The 19,107-nt window shown below is 35.9% G+C and overlaps 1 protein-coding gene and 1 pseudogene across 3 annotated transcripts in view; one reads left to right on the top strand and one right to left on the bottom strand.

Moving 5' to 3' along the window:
* Positions 1-17,835, top strand: part of NUCB2 (nucleobindin 2) — a 36,555-nt gene extending 18,720 nt beyond the window's left edge. For both annotated transcript variants that reach the window (XM_081098174.1, XM_081098175.1), the window contains 9 exons: positions 3,020-3,123; positions 5,939-6,124; positions 6,429-6,519; positions 6,919-6,977; positions 7,072-7,164; positions 9,069-9,158; positions 13,947-14,117; positions 14,442-14,523; positions 17,222-17,835. In XM_081098174.1, the coding sequence (XP_080954300.1) occupies positions 3,020-3,123; positions 5,939-6,124; positions 6,429-6,519; positions 6,919-6,977; positions 7,072-7,164; positions 9,069-9,158; positions 13,947-14,117; positions 14,442-14,523; positions 17,222-17,229 (884 nt within the window). In that variant the 3' untranslated portion in view covers positions 17,230-17,835. The remainder of the gene's footprint in view (positions 1-3,019; positions 3,124-5,938; positions 6,125-6,428; positions 6,520-6,918; positions 6,978-7,071; positions 7,165-9,068; positions 9,159-13,946; positions 14,118-14,441; positions 14,524-17,221) is intronic.
* On the bottom strand, positions 7,680-8,046 carry LOC308524679 (histone H2A.Z-like; annotated as a pseudogene). Its single transcript has one exon. The product of its transcript is annotated as a histone H2A.Z-like (transcript).
* Positions 17,836-19,107: the final 1,272 nt, after the last annotated feature.

Below are 19,107 nucleotides of genomic sequence, written 5' to 3'. Positions count from 1 at the left end.
ATTTTTCCATTGATTTTTAGGGAGAATGGAAGAGAGAGGGAAAGATCAATGTGAGATTTCAATTGGTTGCCTCCTGCATGAGCCCTGACCAGGGCCTGGGCCAGGAAGGACCCTGCAACCCAGGTAAATGCCCTTGACCGGAATCGAACTTGGGACCCTTTGGTCCACAGGCCAAAGCTCTATCGACTGAACCAAACCAGCTTAAAACTGTATGTTTTTGACATATAAGTAGGCTGATCAGTGGGATCAGACTAGAAATTCCAGAAGTAAAATTAAATACACATAGAACTTAGTTTGAATTAAAGGTGATATCTAATTTTTAGTGGGATAAAGCTAGATTTAAAAAAAAAATAAAGTGTCAGGACAATTGGGTATCCATTTGGAAAAAGGTACAGGTCTGTATCTTGTCTGTAAGTTCAAATAAAGATGTAAGTGTAGAAAATAAAATAATAAAAGCATTAGGTGACAACATGGGTGGATTCCTTTATTATTTTAGAATAGCCTTTCTAATAATGAATGAAAATCAAGGGGCCAGACTTGGCAGGTGGGAGACCCTTCAAGCTGGCTCCTGTGTCGTTGTGACTTGCCCCCTAGGTTGGTTATTTGGGTGATGCATTGTCATTAATAGAATCTGAACATTTACTCTTTGTGGAATAATAGTTTTTAATCTTCAGATAGCACAAGAACCACCTGGGGGGCTAGTTAAAAGTGCAGATAACTGGATCTCAACTCCAGATATTCAGATTTTAGAGATGAGTAATCTGCATTTTAAACATGCACCTCTGGTCAATGGATTATATTGGAGAAGTGTTCTTGTAGGGCATTAAACTCCATGCTGGTGAATAGACTTAGAAAACAAGTACCAAATACTCATTATCCTGAAATTAAGGATATCAATGAGAGGTAAACTGAGCTCATACCGTACTCTTTCAGGTCACCAGGCACACAAGGTAATTTCATCCTTGAAACCAGCCTAAGGTGTTTTGAGATTTCTTTCTCCTTAGACAACCTCTATTTCCTCAATCTTGGCAATATTTTCTTTATTTCAAGATAGGGACTGAATTCTGTTATCTAAAAAGAAAACAACAATAAGCTTAGAAAACTTATGAATATTTTGTCATTGATTCAGAATTTATGAATTGAAATTTCTGATAATTTGAAGAAGGGTTTCAAGGATCTTAATTTGGGGGATCTTAATTTTTAAAGTAGGTAATGCATTCACATGGTTTAAACCCAGAAAGACTAGGAAGGTATAGCAAAAAGCTCCCTGATATTTTTGTAAGCTGCCAGTTCCCACTTCCCCTAACATAATCCTTCCCAAGTTTCTTTATTCTTATATAAGCAAACGTAAAAAAAAGTTCTTATTTTTCCTCTCTTTGTATATATATGCTAGCATACAATACATATTTCTTTTTGCCTTGTGTTTTTCCTTTAACAGTATATTTTGGAGGTCTTCCTGTATTAATACATAGAGACCATTTTCATTTTTTAAAAACAGCTGCATAGATTTCCATTACATGGAGAAACCATAATTTATTTAGCCAGGCCCCTGTGATAGACATTTTTTTTCCTAGTGAACACTCTTGTACATATATTGCTATGTACCTGTGTAAGATTACTTGTAGGATAAGTTCCCCACAGTGAAATCGTTAAACCGAAAGACATATGTATTTGTAATTTGGATAGATATTGCCTCCTCCACAAAAGTTGTATTAGTACACATTCCCACCAGCAATAATTTCTCACAGCTTTGCTAATAGTATGCATCTTCAAACTTTAGGAGTTTTGCCATTCTGTTACATGGTATTTTAGTGAAGTTTTAATATGTATTTCTCTTATTTTGAATGAGATTAAGTGTCTTTTCATAGATCTCACTGGTCATATCCTTTAGGACTAAATTTTGTAACACATCTTTTCTTTATAAGCAAAACACCTAGAACAGTGCCATACTAATAATTCAGTAAAAGTTTGGTTGAACTAAATTTAGCAGTTTCTTCCTTTCTTGCATGACATACTATCCGAGGCTTATCTTGTATTTACCCTGTGCAGCCCAGGAATCAGGCATTTTTGTGAGCATTTCTGTTTGTTTTTTAGTGTAAAATTATATTACAAACCAAGGGCTGACACTAGCTGTGCTCATTACTTCTGGAATATATATTCTTCTTGGCACTTTTATCAGATAGAGTTAGGAAATACATGCATGTCTATACACATATACATATATGCACATTTGTAAACATATACATATATACACACATGCACATATATATATGAAAAATACATGTACATGTACATACTTTAGAAATGATAAGTTCACACTGATAGTACTAATTACCATCCATTTCCACAGGTTTCTTGCCTTCCATCACTCCATATTTGTATATTCCTTTTTCCTAAGTGGAAACCCTGACTTTTAACACAGTTACCTATTTTGTTCAATTCTACAGCCCAGAATCACTTCACACATTCAACTACAATATACTACTGTAGATTACTTTAAAAAAATTGTTTACAAAGAAAGACAATTGATGTTTCTTTAAAAATATCAGTCATAATTGAAATTAATTTACCTGAATTAGACTGTATTTAAAAGATTCATTGGAGAAGCATACAAAGAATCTTTCATATAAATTTTAGAGCAGTTCTTTTTAGAAATTCTAGTTAGACTTTGATGAGGGTAGTGTATTAGAATTTATCTAATGAAAAGTAGAAAACTTCACAGTTTTATGGTAATAAAAAGTTTTTGCTATTGATTACACTGATGGTCAACTAGTCTTTCTAGAAATAACATTAAAATGTACACATTAAGTCTGTTCCATTCTAGATTCAACGAATTATCTTTGCCCAGAATAATAAATTATGCAATATTTTAAAAGAAAATATGAACCCTTAATCTAAAACTTTGAATTTTGTTAAAAAAAATCCACCAGGAATAAATATGAGTGCTTATTCTTATATATTACTTAATGTTTTTAGCTTCTAGTAATTTATCACTTACAGTTTTCTCATTTTTTTTCAGATACAGGCATAGACTACCACGCTCTTCTAAAACAATTTGATCACCTAAACCACATGAATCCTGACAAGTTTGAATCTACAGATTTAGATATGCTAATCAAAGCAGTAAGAATAATTCCAAAAAATAATGTCTTTATTGTGCCTTTCAGGTTTTGTAAGTAAATGTATATAATGGTTATATATATGTAATTTGGCAAGTAAATTCAATGAAGTGATAATATAATTTTTATATATTACTCTCTAGAATATCTTTAAAGGGAAATGGCTTAACCTTATTAGTGTCTATATATAAAAAAGCCTGAGCAACCATTACAACTGGTTGACCGAACCACCTGTCAACCAGTTGCTATGACGCGCACTGACCACCAGGGGCCAGATGCTCAATGTAGGAGCTGCCCCCTGGTGGTCAGTGTGCTCCCACAGCCAACTTCCCGTGGTCCCTCCCCAGGGCTGGCTGGCTCTGATCAGCCCCGATCAGCCCCGGCCTGGTCAGCCCCAATCACAGGTGAGGCCAAGGAACCCCACCTGTGCATGAATTTATGCACCAGGCCTCTAGTAGATGATAATTTGTACATACAGGTCTGTAATCCCTTACCGAAAATTGCAGAATCAAACAAAACAAAACAAAACACCTGTAAAAACTGAAACCTGACTTGAATTATAGTAAGGCTATTTATATTTTTTTATTTAGTCTACTTAGTGCGAGTACTCATAGATTTTGCTAAAGAAGTACTATTCTGTTTGATTATAGACTCTGCAGGGATGGTCCAGAATGTGGCATATGTGCCATATTCCATTTCTAAAAAATCTAGAAAATTCTTAAATTTTTTTCTTCCAATTATTGAGATATTATTGACATATAACACTGTTTAAGTATACAGTATAATGACTTGACATTGTAAAATGATTACCAAAATAAGTTTAGTTAACATCCATCACCTCGCCCTGGCCAGTTTGACTCAATGGATAGAGTGTCGGCCTGCAGACTCAAGGGTCCCAGGTTCGATTCCGGTCAAGGTCATGTACCTTGGTTGCAGTCACATCCCCAGTTAGGGGGTGTGCAGGAGGCAGCTGATTGATGTTTCTCTCTTGTCGATGTTTCTAACTGTCTATCCCTCTCCCTTCCTCTCTGTAAAAAAATCAATAAACTAAAAAAAAACACACCCAAAACATCCATCACCTCATATAGTTATAAAAACTGTTTTTTTTTTCTTGTGATGAGAGCTTTTAGGATTTACTCTCTTAGCAACTTTCAGATATACCATACAACACTGTTAACTATTGTCATCATATTGTACATTATGTCCCAGGACTTATTCATCTTATAACTAGAAGTTTGTACCATTTGACCACATTCACCCCATTCCCCTACCCCTTGCCTCCGTTAACCATAAATCTGATTTCTTTTTCTATGAAATTAGTTTAAGATTCCACATATAAGAGAGGTCATACAATATTTGTCTTCGTCTGACTTATTTCAGTTATCATAAGGCCCTCAAGGTCCATCCATGTTGTCACAAATGGCAGGATTTCCTTCTTTTTTATGGCCAAAATGGTAGTTAGGCTGCTTCCGTCTCTTGGTTATTGTAAATAATGCTGCAGTGAACATGAAGGTGCAGATATCTGTTTGCCATAGTGATTTTGTTTCCTTTGGATATACACCCAGAAGTGGAACTGTTGGATTATATGGTAGTCCTATTTTTAATTTTTGGGGGAATCCCCTTACTGTTTTCCATAGTGACTACACCAATTCACAATCCTACCAACAGGGCATGAGGGTTCCCTTTTCTCCACATCCTTGCTAGCATTTATCTCTTTTTAATGATAGCCATTCTGAAAGACATGAGGTACTATCTCATTGTGGTTTTGATTTGCATTTCCCTAATGATTAGTGATGTTGAATACCTTTTAGTGTACCTGTTGGCCATTTGAATATCTTCTTTGGAAAAATGACTATTCAGGTCCTTTGCCTATTTTTAAATTGGATTATTTGTGTGTGTGTTTTTTTTTGCTATTGAGTTTAAGAATTCTTTATGTATTTTGTATATTAACCCCTGGTCAGATACATGATTTGTAAATATCTTCTCCCATTCCATACGTTGTCTTTTCATTTTGTTGACTGTTACCTTTGCTGTGCAGAAGCTTTTTAGTTTGATGTCTTCCCTCTTGTTTTCTATTTTGTTGCTTGTGCTTTAGGTGTCATATTTAAGAAATCATTACCAAGACCCATGTCAAGAAGCTTTTCTCTGTTTTCTTCTAGGAGTTTTATAATTTCAGGTCTTACATTTAAGTCTGTAACCCACTTAGAGTTCATTTTTGTGAGTGTTGTAAGGGATTTAGTTTCATTCTCTTGCATGTGAATATCCAATTTTCCCAGCACAGTTTATTGAAGAGACAGTCATTTTTCCATTGAGTATTCTTGACTCCCTTGTCAAATATCCCATGTGCTCACTACCTGAGTGTTTTTTTAAAAATTGATTCACAGTTGATAGAATATTCTGGAACTCATCTGGCCTCAAGGATTTTAGATAAGAATTTGCATTCCTCTCAGATTGTACTTACCAAGTTACCAAACTAAATGTTCTTGCCTGGATGTTATGAGATTGAGTTAAGTGTTTAGAAATGAATCTAGTTTTCTACTGTACAGATTTGATCCAGTCCCTTTTATTCTTCTTTTTCAAATCAATTTATGTATTATTTACTTATGAGGAACTTCCTAAACTTTTAGTTTCTTTGAATGCCTGCATTTCTGTTAAAAAAAAAAAAAAAGTGGACTGAAATAATGGTAGAGTTTAAGAAGAGGAGTTTTGTATTTTTTTGGCCCTTATATACTGTCTTCTATTAGAAAATATGTTATATGCAAGAATGGCTTTATTTATACTTTTCAAACACATCTTTTTATTTAAATATTACATTATAGGCTACAAGTGATCTGGAAAACTATGATAAGACTCGACATGAAGAATTTAAAAAGTATGAAATGATGAAGGAACATGAAAGGAGAGAATATTTAAAAACACTGAATGAAGAAAAGAGAAAAGAAGAAGAATCTAAATTTGAAGAAATGAAGAAAAAACATGAAAATCATCCCAAAGTTAATCATCCAGTAAGGATTATGACTTTATGAAACCATAATTAGATGAAAATACTTCCTTGAACCAGATAGATTTTTATCATGTTATTGGTACTTAAATATTAATTCTTAATTCTGCAAAGTTCCTCATATTTATATATTTTTTGCATATATACACATAGATTAGATTTTGTTTTGAGTGTTTTTTTAAAAAGTTTATTGGGGCGACATTGGTCAACATGAACATATAAGTTTCAGGTGTGGGTTTCTATGTTACAAAATCTGTATATTGTACCATGTGCTCACCACCCGAGTGTTTTTTTTAATTGATTCACAGGGAAGCAAAGACCAACTAAAAGAGGTATGGGAAGAGGCTGATGGATTGGATCCCAATGACTTTGACCCCAAGACATTTTTCAAATTGCACGGTAACATATTTGATACAAATATTAATATTTATATCTGCTGTTTGAAAAATTATAGTTGCTTTACTCTTAATATTTCTGCCAAGGTCTACGATTGAATTCTTTTGAGAGTAAATGTTTAGAGTATTTCTCTAGTGTAATATAATAGTCTTTATTGCTGATATGCAATATAAAATATTTTGAGCCAGTAGCTGTGTCTTTATATCTGCTTTTACTGGTAAATCACTATATGACCTATTACAAGATTCTTTGTAAAATGAAGGTATTTCTGCGACTAGGTATGTTATATCTAACAAGTTTTATGCGATCATATTAAAATTTACTTTCACTCATAGCATATTGCTTTATATTTTATTTATTTTCTAAGATATTAAAATCAATTTTTTGCATTGGGAACTTTAGATGTCAATAATGATGGCTTCCTTGATGAACAAGAATTAGAAGCCCTATTTACTAAAGAGGTAAATGAGTTCATTAAGTATTTGGTTATTTTGCTCTTTCTTTTTTTCCTTTTATTATCTTTCTTTTATGTTGGTTTTAAATTTTTCTTTTTAGTTGGAGAAAGTATATGACCCCAAAAATGAAGAGGATGATATGGTAGAAATGGAGGAAGAAAGGCTTAGGATGAGGGAACATGTAATGAATGAGGTATGTTTTAAAAGTTTAAGATATGTTACAGTACTTCTATGGATTATTCAAGTTGTTGCAATAAATCTTATCACAAAATGGAAGACAAATACACAGAATAGGTATTTAATTGGACTTTGTTGGTGTGTGTTTTTTTTGGCGGGGGGGATATGACCTTTATTGAGCTTATCCACCGGAGTGGAAATAATATCTGTACAAAACCAAATGTTTGTTACTATAACTTCTACATCACAATTAAAATCCAAACAGTTTTTTAAAAACAGTCAACTCAATCAATACCCACTACTTCAGAATCAATAGCTTCTTTGAAGCCACAGTAACACTTAAATAGGGTTACGACTCGAATGCAGAAATTTGGTTGGTAGGAAAACTAATTAAACTTCCAACTTGCTCAAATAGAATTACAAAAAGGCAAAATTGTGTTTTTCACAGAGATACAGTCCACTGGAATCACCAACACTGGGCAGCTGTTAGAGTATCTAGAGTCCTGAGATAATAAGAAATCCAGGCATCCTTTAGACAGTCATCTGTTGTCCTTTCTTCCCAATCAGAGATTGGTGGATGTGTGGAATAACACCACCACCAGCAATGGTAGCCTTGATGAGAGAATCCAATTCTTCATCTCCACGAATAGCAAGTTGCAAATGACGAGGGGTAATAACGCTTTACCTTTAAGTCTTTTGATGCATTGCCTGCCAATTCAAGTACCTCTGCGGTGAGGTACTCCAGAATGGCTGCGCTGTACACAGCAGCAGTCGCGCCTACACATCCATGGCTAGTCCTCCTAGATTTCAGGTGTCGATGAATACGGCCCACTGGAAACTGCAAGCCGGCTCTCTGCGAGCGGAAAATCGCCTTTGTGTTGGCCTTACCGCCAGCCATGTCGATTTCTGCTGAAGCTCAAGCGAGCAGGACAGAGAAAGGAGGAGCCAGACACCCTGCAAGATCCCAGCACCGACTCCCTCGCACCCGGATTCAAGCTGCTGGACTTTGATGTTTGATCCAGTATATTCAATAGATTCCCTTACTGTGAATAAAATTATTTTATAACTCATTTAAAATGTTTTAAAAGATTAAGATGCCGCTGCATATCAGCTATAAAACATCTTTTTGGAAGTAAAAAAAATAATCTAGTCCAATATTTGGTATTTTAAATGGCTATTTTAGTTTTTGCTAAGAAAATCCAAAAACCCAATACCCAAGTGGTTGATAACAGCACATATTTATTTCTTGTTCACATTACTAAGCTGAAAACTCTAATAGAGACTTCATAAGCAGGGTAACTAAAGCCCATTGTTTTGCTTCAGTGATGATTTTCACCTGATATTGATGAACTGGGATTTCTGTTGACTGCTTGGCATCCCAGGTATCAAATAAATTTCTTTGGTTATTGCTTTTGTAACTGAATTTGCCATAGTTTACAAGAGCCATTGGAAGATTTGGAGGTTGTAAATTTTTGTTTTGATGTACTAGGTTGTTTGTTTTTAAAAATAATTGTTGAGAGCATTTTAACCTAAACTCCGTTACTCTTGGCTAAACAATTCTCTTACTGGAAAGGTTATTTTTCTTGCCTAAATACTTGCTTTCGAGGGATTATACATAGTGTGGTGAGCCTAACCAGTTAGATCAGCAACTTAAACTAGGTGATTTTGGGGGTATCAGGGATATAGATATTTCACTGCATTTCCAAATTTGAATAATATAGAAGAGAAAAATATCTATTTTCTGATTTTGATATGATGTTTAGTGTTCTGTTTTGTTTTTTTCCCTCTCAGAGTTTATGGATGTTAGGCTAGCTCTAACTGCTGTATGTTTATGTAGTAGCGTTTATTGGAAGACACTTTCTAGTGTCTAAGTAATATGAGAAAGAGTTATTTGATTTTACTACATTTTCCTTTAATCAGGTTGATTCTAACAAAGACCGATTGGTGACTCTAGAAGAGTTTTTGAAAGCTACAGAAAAAAAGGAATTCTTGGAGCCTGATAGCTGGGAGGTAATAGACCCTATTTGAAATGGGATGTATGATTCAAGAAATTCCACATCCATCTATTCTACTTTTAACTTTTATTCCCCATTATGTTTGCATGTACAGTCTTACCATTTTGGCTTTTCATATAAAATATCACTTTTATATAATGAACTTGATTTCTTAGAAAGCTTATGGTAATCTCTTGTTTGTAATCACATTGCATATTATAATTAGAAGTCTTTTAAAAAGTATAAAATAATGATCATTCTTGAAAATGAGAAATATAAATACATTTAAAGGATAAATTAGAAGTTACCTATAATTCTACCACCTAGAGGTAGACACTAAACTTATGTATTGTGTTATGCCAATTTAGAAATAGTTTATATATTTAGTATATGCATCTATATCATAGAGTGTATAGTGTATAATCCCATTTTTAATTTATATATGCACATAAATTCATAGCTCTCTCTCTATATATACTTAAAATGGCTTTACACTGTATAGATGACTGTGAGTTTGTGAAATTCTGTTTTTTTAAAATTATCAATATTTCTTGAACATGTTCCAACATTATTGCTCAAACACATGATTTAAGAAATGACTCCTTAGCATGCAGTTGGGTGGTTGTAGCATCATTTATATAACCATTCCTCCAGATTTAGACATTCTGGATGCATCCTGCTTTTTTTTTTTTTTTTTTTTTACTATAATAAATAACACTATTATAACTATCCATTTGTTCATACATTTGTGGCATCTGTGATTTCCCTGAGATTAATTCCTAGGAATAGAACTATTCTCAAAGTTTATGAACATTTTTTTTTTAGTTTCTAAATATACCTGTCAAACTGCTCCAGAAAGGTATTCCAATTTATATCAAAGTTGCCTGTGTATAATGAGTGCATACTTTATAAGAGTGCTTGAAAAACACCAACCAAACTAGGTTGAAGAAATAACATTATCTTTTTCTTTATAGAACAGAAAAGAAAAAGATTACCATTTTCATTAGATTTTTAATTGTCCAGAAAATAATTTGAGATAGGGTGACCAACTGTGCTGGCTTACCTGGGACTGAAGAGTTTCCCAGGATGTGTTCTCAGGATATGGAACTTTTTAGTGCTAAAACCAGGACAATCCCAGGCAAGTTGGGACAGTTGGTCATCTTAGTTTGAGATTAAAGAAATCAGTTGCTTTTTTTTTTTAAGTTTTATTGATTTTTACAGAGGAAGAGAGAGGGATAGAGAGAAAGAAACATCAATGATGAGAAACACCCATTTGCTGCCTCCTGTACGCCTTCTACTGGGGATTGGGCCCTCAACAAGGGCATGTGCCCTGACCAGGAATTGAACCAGGGACCTCCTGAGCCACATGGGTGGGGTTGGCAGCTTTTTGTTATAAGTTTTGTCTAACCTTTGAAATATTTCTGGACTTTGGTGAAGAAAAATTCTAAAATTATTTGAACATGCAATCCCTTTAATGTTTCTGGTGAACCAGATCAACAGATCATTATGTACTTTTTTCATTTTGACAGTTTCAGATTTACAAAAAAGTACAAGAATAGACTAAGAATTCCTGAATTCCCTTTGCCAAGATTTCCTATTTTACATTTACTTCTCTCCCTCACTTTTCCCCTCTATTTTAAATCTGTGTATATGTGTTTCTATATATAACATATAATTGTTTTTGAGAGTAAGTTGCACATGATACTGCTTTAACCTTAATACTCAAATGTGTATTTCTTGCAAAAAAGGATTTATATTATATAATCAAGTAAAATTATCAACCTTCCCCCCCCCCCTCCACCCACAATACTCTAATCCGGGGAGGTGGTGGCGGGGGGGGGGGACATCTGGATACAGCCCAGAGATCATTTGGTCTGGCCCTGCCAAGGCATTAGTGGCAAGTTATTAAATGTTTGATCAAAGATAGCAGGCTAATTTTTTAAAATAATTTTTATTTCTTGAAGTATTACAAAGAGTATTACATATGTCTCCTTCCCCCCCCCCCCCCTTGACATTCCCCCGGCCCCTACCCCCCAGTGTCCTGTGTCCACTGGTTATTCCTACATGCATGCATATAAGTCCTTCAGTTGATCTCTTAACCCTCACCCCCCCGCCCCAAACCCTCCCCAGGCTTCCCACTGCAGTTTGACAGTCTGCTCAATGTTAGCAGGCTAATTTTCAAGTTAATAATTTGTATGGCCTGAGAATGATGTTATAAATATCCAAATGGCCCTTGGCAGCAAAAAGGTTCCCTTCCCCTCTAATCAGGTAGACTTGATTGAGATTTTTGTCAATTTTCCCAATATTGTCTTTTATAGCAAAAGAATACCCAAGAAAATGCAGTGAATGTAGTTGTAATGTCTTTCTAGTCTCTGTTAATCTGAAATAGTTCCTGAGTCATTGTGTCTCATGGCATTGATATTTTAAAAGAGTATAGACCAGCTATTCTGTAGACCATCCATCAGTTTGAGGGGCTGTTTCCTTATGATTCCTAATTTTGATAGGAATATAGCTGAAGTGATGCTAACTAAGGACATCGTATCAGGAGGCATTATTACTCCTGATTATTCCCTTAACTGGCAATATTAACTTAGATTATTCGGTGAAGGTGAAGTCTACCAGGTGTTTTCACTGTAAAGTTACAACTTTACCTTTTGTAATCGAAAAAATTTCTTGTAAAACCCATGATATTGCCAGAATCTTAAGTCAGCTTTAAAAAAACACATCATTTTACATCATAAGTCTTTCCAAATACAATTTGTAAGCATTATTTTCATATCTATGGGTGCTTAATTATTTTCTCAGGATTAGACATTCAGGTTATCTTCAGTCTTTTATTGTTATTTTAAAAAGTGCTGCTTTCAACACATTTTCATATACAGCTTTTAATGTGTTTAGGGCTATTTTATAAAGTAGATTGTCAGTGTAGCATTATCAGGGTCAAGAGAATATTTTTAAAACTATTGATATACTTTGTAAAGAATATTGAAAGAATTGCACCAATTTACATTTCCACTAATAAAAAATGAGTGATCTGTTTTTTGTTTTTAAAAATGTATTTTTAAGGATATACTTTGAGACTTATCTACAAGTTGCATCCTCTGATGATTCTGGTCAGCATCAGTTGTTACTTGACTGTTGACAAATGGTGATTTTCTCATCATCATTCCTTCTACATTTATTTGTTGCCTTTGTATTGTAAGGAAAAGCTACCCTTTCCTCTTCTCTACCTGTTCACTGTAGACTCATGGATTCCTGTTTTATTCAGTAAGCCTGCACCCTTCCTATGACAGTAGGTCCTCAGGTTACGTCTGAGATCCATCCTTATGGCGCGATGTAATGTGACTTTCACCATAAGTCAGAACCCACCTACATAAGCACCTACGTCACTACATGGAGCACATACACAGCAGTAATGAAGTGAAACAGTAAAAAAAAATTAAAAGAAAGATAACAATTCCTGACCTTTACTTGTGGTAAATAAATAATAAGAAACATAAAGCACATATGTACATACGTCGAAATGACGGAACTTTTTTTTTCTTTATAAATGAATGGGAGATGGCGATGTAACCATCAAACAACATAGGTCGAGTCCGACGTAAGCCGAGGACTGCCTGTATTTATTTCCATTCTTGGCTAGTGGGAGTTTCCTCAAACAGGTTTTTGTGGCCTTCTGGTATGTTCCCATCATTCTTTGAGGACTTCCTTACTTTTTAGCATAAGATATTCAAGGTTCATCTTGTTCCTTCTCTGTCCCACCTCTGAAATGAGCCATTTTTTCTGAGGAATACTGTTGTTTGTTTTTCAGTGGAGATTGATAGTACAGAACAGGAGCTGGGCACTGAATTGACTACTTATTACGGAATTGTCCTTGCTTTTAAAGCAGGTCCTAGTTGGATAATAGAGCTGGGAATTTTTTAAAAATTTTAAATAGATTTTCATTTATTTATATTATGAATACATACATATATACATACTTGGACACACATACATAGACACACTTGCACACACATACATAGACACACTACACACATTTATATTTATTTTGTATATTTCACTGTCAATATATATTACAATTCATGAGTTCACACAATCCTCTTAAACTTTAATACCACACCTTCAATTCCAATACATTTTATCTTTTTCTTTTTCTGTATTTCATACAAAACCTGGCTCCCATTTTCCACAACAATTTTCCACTTATTTGCTCAGTCCTAGCATACTGAAAGCATTTTAGAATTGCTAATCCCTGCCTCTGCACAACAAGACTAAGCCTTGTTTAGATTTTTGGTTGTTTTTAACTTGAGTGCATGTAGTTCAGATACTATGTTCAGAAGTTTCTGGGGTTAGTTATTTTTCTGTCAGTTATTTTATTCAGTTAAAATAAAAGTATTATTTATTTGTTTCTGTTTCTATACAGTTTGGGGGATTTTTCTTTCCTTGTGGATTTTAGTTATTTGTGGTGTTTTTTTTGAGTGTGTAACACATTGAATGTTTCAGAAAAGCAATTCTGTACAAAATGTGTCTTCAGAGGAGTATGATTTCCTTGCCTTCACTCCCTTTGTCCTTTCCACTCAGTTTCTCCCTCATTCTGTAGGTAAGCAATCTCATTATTCTTTAGGTGTTCCTTTTATTCAGAGTACATAAATATACTTTTTCTTAATTCCTTTTCTTTTTTTACCCCAAAGGTATAATACTATATTCTATTGTACTTTGCTAATAATACAATTTGACAGCTGAATCAGACCTTTTGGGTTGCAGTTCTAAGATTATTCTTTCTTTCTTTTTTTTTTTTTTTTAGACATTAGATCAGCAACAGTTTTTCACAGAGGAAGAACTGAAAGAATATGAAAATCTTATCTCCTTACAAGAAAATGAACTTAAGAAAAAAGCAGGTGAACTTCAGAAACAAAAAGAAGAACTACAGCGTCAGCATGACCAACTCGAGGCTCAGAAGCTGGAATATCATCAGGTGGTATTCTGTGAAAGGATTGCGGCATTAAAGAGGATTTTAGGCGCTTTGCTAAAAGCCTGTGTTATAGTAATGTTTCAATGCACTATTAGCTATAGTATTTTATAAGTACCGCGCGCTAACCGATTGCGCCACTGGAGCTCCAAGCTACAGTATTTTAAATGTTGGTGTTTTAAAAACTGCTTTGCTGAATATTAATCTAAATTTTAGAATTTGACTATTTCATTTTGGAAAATAATTTTCAATTGTGATTAGTTAAAGGTCACACATATCAGAGAAAATCAAGTACTACTTCCTTTTAAAACATTATTTTTCATTCCCCAGGTCATACAGCAGATGGAACAAAAAAAATTACAACAAGAACTTTCTCCATCAGTGCCTGGTGGAGAATCGAAGTTCAAGCCACGTATGTAATTTTGTTTGCTTATTTGTTTGATTAAGGAAATAAATTGCAATCCACATTTATTGCAAGTATGATTTCAAATTATTAATATCTTTGCTATTTTCTCTATATTTGTGTAACTACAGCACCTTACATTTCAGAAGGCCTATAAAGTTTTTATGTTTCTGTATATTTCAAAAGCTATATAATTTGATAGGCATATTTATGGTGAAGTGATTTATTTGAACATTATTTATCTTATTTCCTAATCATTTATTGATATTATCAGAGAACATGTTTTTAATTTTAATTTTTTTCTTAACTGTAGCCTCCATTCTGACAGTTTTGGTTTTACAACATTTGGTAGGGTAAGCATTGCCCAGCCAGAGTATCCATGCCCATAAGACATTCAGGTAAAGGAGACACAAGTTATTTGCATAAGCCTGTCTAAACATTCCAAGGCCCATCATCCCATCAGTCCTTCCCTTGGGAGAACAACCTTCATGTTCTCTCAATCTAATTGTTGTTCACACCAGTGCTTTGTCAGTGGATTTTGGTACCACAGTTTGTGGACCTCCCAGGTCAATGAGTCCAGAAATTTCTCTTCTCTACCTCCTGACTGTTTTACCCACTCTGGTGTAAAGACTTTGAATCCCCAATGAGTGGTTGAGTCAAGGGACCCTGGTCCTTTTGTCAGCTTTCATCTTTTTAAAAAAATATTTTTATTATTGATAGTATTACAGATATCTCCCATTTCCCGCCTTCCCCTCTTCCTCCCAGCCCCTGCCCACCCCTTGAGGTCTTCACTACCCTATTGCTGTGTCCATGGACTATGTCAGCCTTCATCTTGATTATTCTCCTTAACCATTGCTCGAAGCAAATGCAAGTCAGATTTCTCATTATAATCTTTGAATCTTGGCTTTCAAAATGTTCCAAACCAGGGTAATTAAAGCAGATTTGTGTGGGGCTCTTTAATCCTGGGGAGTCAGTAGGGAGTTCTTTGGCATGCACCACCTTGGGTAGCACTGTATTAAACGTTTGTTCAATCCCCATCATTGTCCATTTTATTTACATCTAACCGTCGAGGGTGTGGGTGTTCATATGCTGGGCCAGGACCACTGTGGTTGGTGTCCCAGCATTGGCTCCTTTCTTTGGGGGGCTGAGTAGCATGGATTCTGGGCAGCTCCATCAGATGACATTAGCATAGGCAACGACTGAGGGAATCCTTAGTGGCAAAGCTTTAGGTGTTGGGTTTCGCTCAGTGGATACAGCTTTGGTCTGTGTACTGAAAGGTCCCGGGTTCGATGCTGGTCAAGGGCACATGCCGGGGTTGCGGGCTCATCTCTGGTGCGGCCTGTGCAGGAGGCAGCCGGTCAATGATTCTCTCTCATCGTTGATGTTTTTATTTTATCTCTCTCTCCCTTTCCCTTCCTCTCTGGAATCAATATATATATATTTTTTAAAATAGCTTTAGGTGTCCCTGACAGCCACGAGGGCTGCTTGGGGCCTTGGTGATAAAAGCTGATGGGGTGTTCTCCTTTTCCTCCAAAGGGGAGAGGTCACAGCTGAGGGCATCCCATCCCTTTTGGCAGCAAGCTCTGCGGGACTGGGGGATAGGTTGACAAAGGCCAACCTATGCTGCTGTGCTTTTCTATGTGGCCATCTTTGATTTCTGTGCTCCACTGGGCTGCTGTAGCTCCTGCATGTACTCCAGAGCTCTCTCAGAGCTATTTTCATCAGTAAGCAGCAGTTAATCGTTGTTTTTCTGCAGACAGAAAAACAGAGGCACAAGCCCCTCCATTGTTCTCGATACCAGAAGTCTTAGGTGGTTCCTGGTCACAGGCATTCACAGTGCTGGTACTCATGGTGTCTGTGAAGTAATGGGTATGTTGGTTTCTGCCTCCTTCGCTGAAATTATTTGGTTCTGTGCTTCTAGTGCCAGACTTGGCAAGTTTGTAGCTACTGTTTCTTCCGTTTGCTGTGCTGGTTCTTTTGTTGTTGTTTTTTTAAATATTGATTTTAGAGAGGAAGGGAGAGGGAGAGAGAGAGAAACATCAATGATGGGAGAGAATCATTGATAGGCTGCCTCCTGCTCACCCTGCACTGGAGATGAGCCTGCAATCTGGGCATGTGCCTTTGACTAGGGTTGAACCTGGGACCCTTAAGTCTGCAGTCCAATTCTCTATTTTCTGAGCCAAACCAGCTAGGGTTGCTGTGCCGGTTCTTGAACCAAGTTTTTATTATTGATCCAACAAGTAGAGTAGCTGAAGTAAGTTCTACTATGGTAACCCAATGTGGGTATGTGGTCTTTTCAAATGTATCGTTCAGTTTTCTAAGCTGTGCTGAACTAAAGGTTGTGCAGTATTGATGCGCAGACCTTGGCTTGTCTGATCCATCTTAAATGGAAGATTTCTGTAGCAGGCCCTAATTCTTTATACAAACACACACCCCAAAAAGCCAGCATGCTGCCTCATTGCCCAAAATGTGAAGACAAGAGGTCAAACACCCAGATTTCACTTAGGTTTTCAGCATCAGCCATAGTATCTTTTCGAAGTATAATAAATGATCCACTGTGTGTGTTTCTGAGATCCTGAATTTCATCTGTGTCAAACATATGCTTTTAATTGTAATCTATGATTATATAAGTGTATTTAAAAAATAAATATTACGTATGAAAGGAGATTCCTTTAAAATGAGAGTATATATTTTTTTCTTTAAACAGTCATTTGAAGTCTGAAGTCCACCAGAACTTGGAAGAAAACTTTAAAATCAACATCTGTGTCATCTTTTTACTTCCCTTCCTTTTTCTCTACTCAAATATTTTAAGACATAAATGGAATAAAGAAAGATACTTTTTAAATAAGAATACTTTTTTTTTTTTTGACACCGATATTTAAAGATGGAAGTCCACCAGAACTAGGAATAAAACCTCAATATCTGCTCTCACTTTCATACCTCCCCTCTTTTTCCTTTGTTCTCCTTTACTGATTTAATCAAGTAGCCTTAGGCCATAATTTAATGAAAACCTCAGTAACCATATAAGTGAGAAAGCTCTGTTCGTTACTTTTAAAATAAATTGCCCTCACTTACTCATGAAGATAGATATTCTTCTATGGGTGCTTATCATCCCCTCACAATAAAAGTCTCTTTGATACTCACAGTTCTCTTTAGAAGACCATATATTCCCAGTTTCTTGGTAACTTCTTCCTACTTTCGGCACCCTTAACTGCTAGAAATTGTTCTGCTGAATAGTTTTTGCTACTACTTGAGGTCATTTTTCATTCATACTTTTGCTTTATACTCTATCATTTAAGATCAGATTTGCTACATATAACCAAAAACCAAAGATAACAGTGGTTTAAACTAAACAGGAGTTTTTCCTTTTTGTATAAATCTGTAGGCAGGTGGTATCCAGGTTCCTATCTTTCTGCTCTACTATCCTCAGTACATTGCTTTTATCCTCAAGCTGCTTCATCCTTACTATCCAAGATTGCTTCTGGAAGCAGGTGGGAAGGGCAAGAAAAGATCTTTTGCCACTTGAGGAACTTTCTCAGCTTCCTTGAAGCAGTTTTCCTGGAGAACCACACAACATTTGAACTTACATTGAGTTACCTGGCCATCTAGCTGCTAGGGAAACTGAGACATCTTTGTGGCAATGTGACCAGCTAAATGTTAGGATACTTGTCCTAGCTGGTTTGGCTCAGTGGATAGAGTGTCAGCCTGTAGACCAAAGGGTCCCGGGTTCAATTCCAGTCAAGGGCAGGTACCTCGGTTGCAGGATCCTCCATGGCCTGGGCCCTGGTCAGGGCTCCTGCAAGAGGCAACCAATTGATGTGTTTCTCTCACATCGATGTTTCCATCTGTCTTTCCCTCTCTCCCTAAAATCAATGGAAAACTATCCTTGGGTGATGATTACGAAAACAAATAAATGTTTAATTAGGAAGGTGGGAAGAGGTAACGTTTCTTAGGCAACTTTTAAAAAATATATATATTTTTATTGATTTCAGAGAAGAAGGGAGAGGTAGAGAGATAGAAACATCAATGATGAAAGTGAATCATTGATTGCCTCTTGCACGTCCTGATTGCCTCTTGCACGTCCACCACTGGGATTGAGCCCGCAACCCGGGCATGTGCCCCACAGGGAATGGAACATTGACCTCCTGGTTCATAGGTCGATGCTTAACTACTGAGCCATGCTGGCCGGGCTGGTAAGTAACTTTTAATTTTAATCCAGACAGCCTTGCTGGCTACCTAAATATCTATGTACACTCTTCTAAACATAGAAAACACCCACCTCAAAAGGAAACCATTAGAATCCCACCCATTACTGCATATTGCTCAAAGACCATGATATCTCTGGCCACCCAGAAACTAAAAGTCAAGGTGTCTGCCCCATGGGTACCATATACATAAAGGTGGGATAGGTACGGGATAACTACATAAAATCAATCTTTTTGAAACAGGGGTAAATAGGAAACTAGCAGTGGCTGATCATCATAGCAAGGTCTCTCTGCTCTGTCCATAAATATATTCCTTGGTTTTCCCATCAGGCAACTGCTGATTCACATTTCTGGGAGTAACTCCCTTGTCTAATGTCCTCAGGGGCTC

The sequence above is a fragment of the Myotis nattereri genome, assembly GCF_964212035.1.
Source record: "Myotis nattereri genome assembly, chromosome: 9".
Taxonomy (NCBI): Eukaryota; Metazoa; Chordata; class Mammalia; order Chiroptera; family Vespertilionidae; genus Myotis; species Myotis nattereri.
This window is presented reverse-complemented; position numbering and strand designations above follow the sequence as displayed.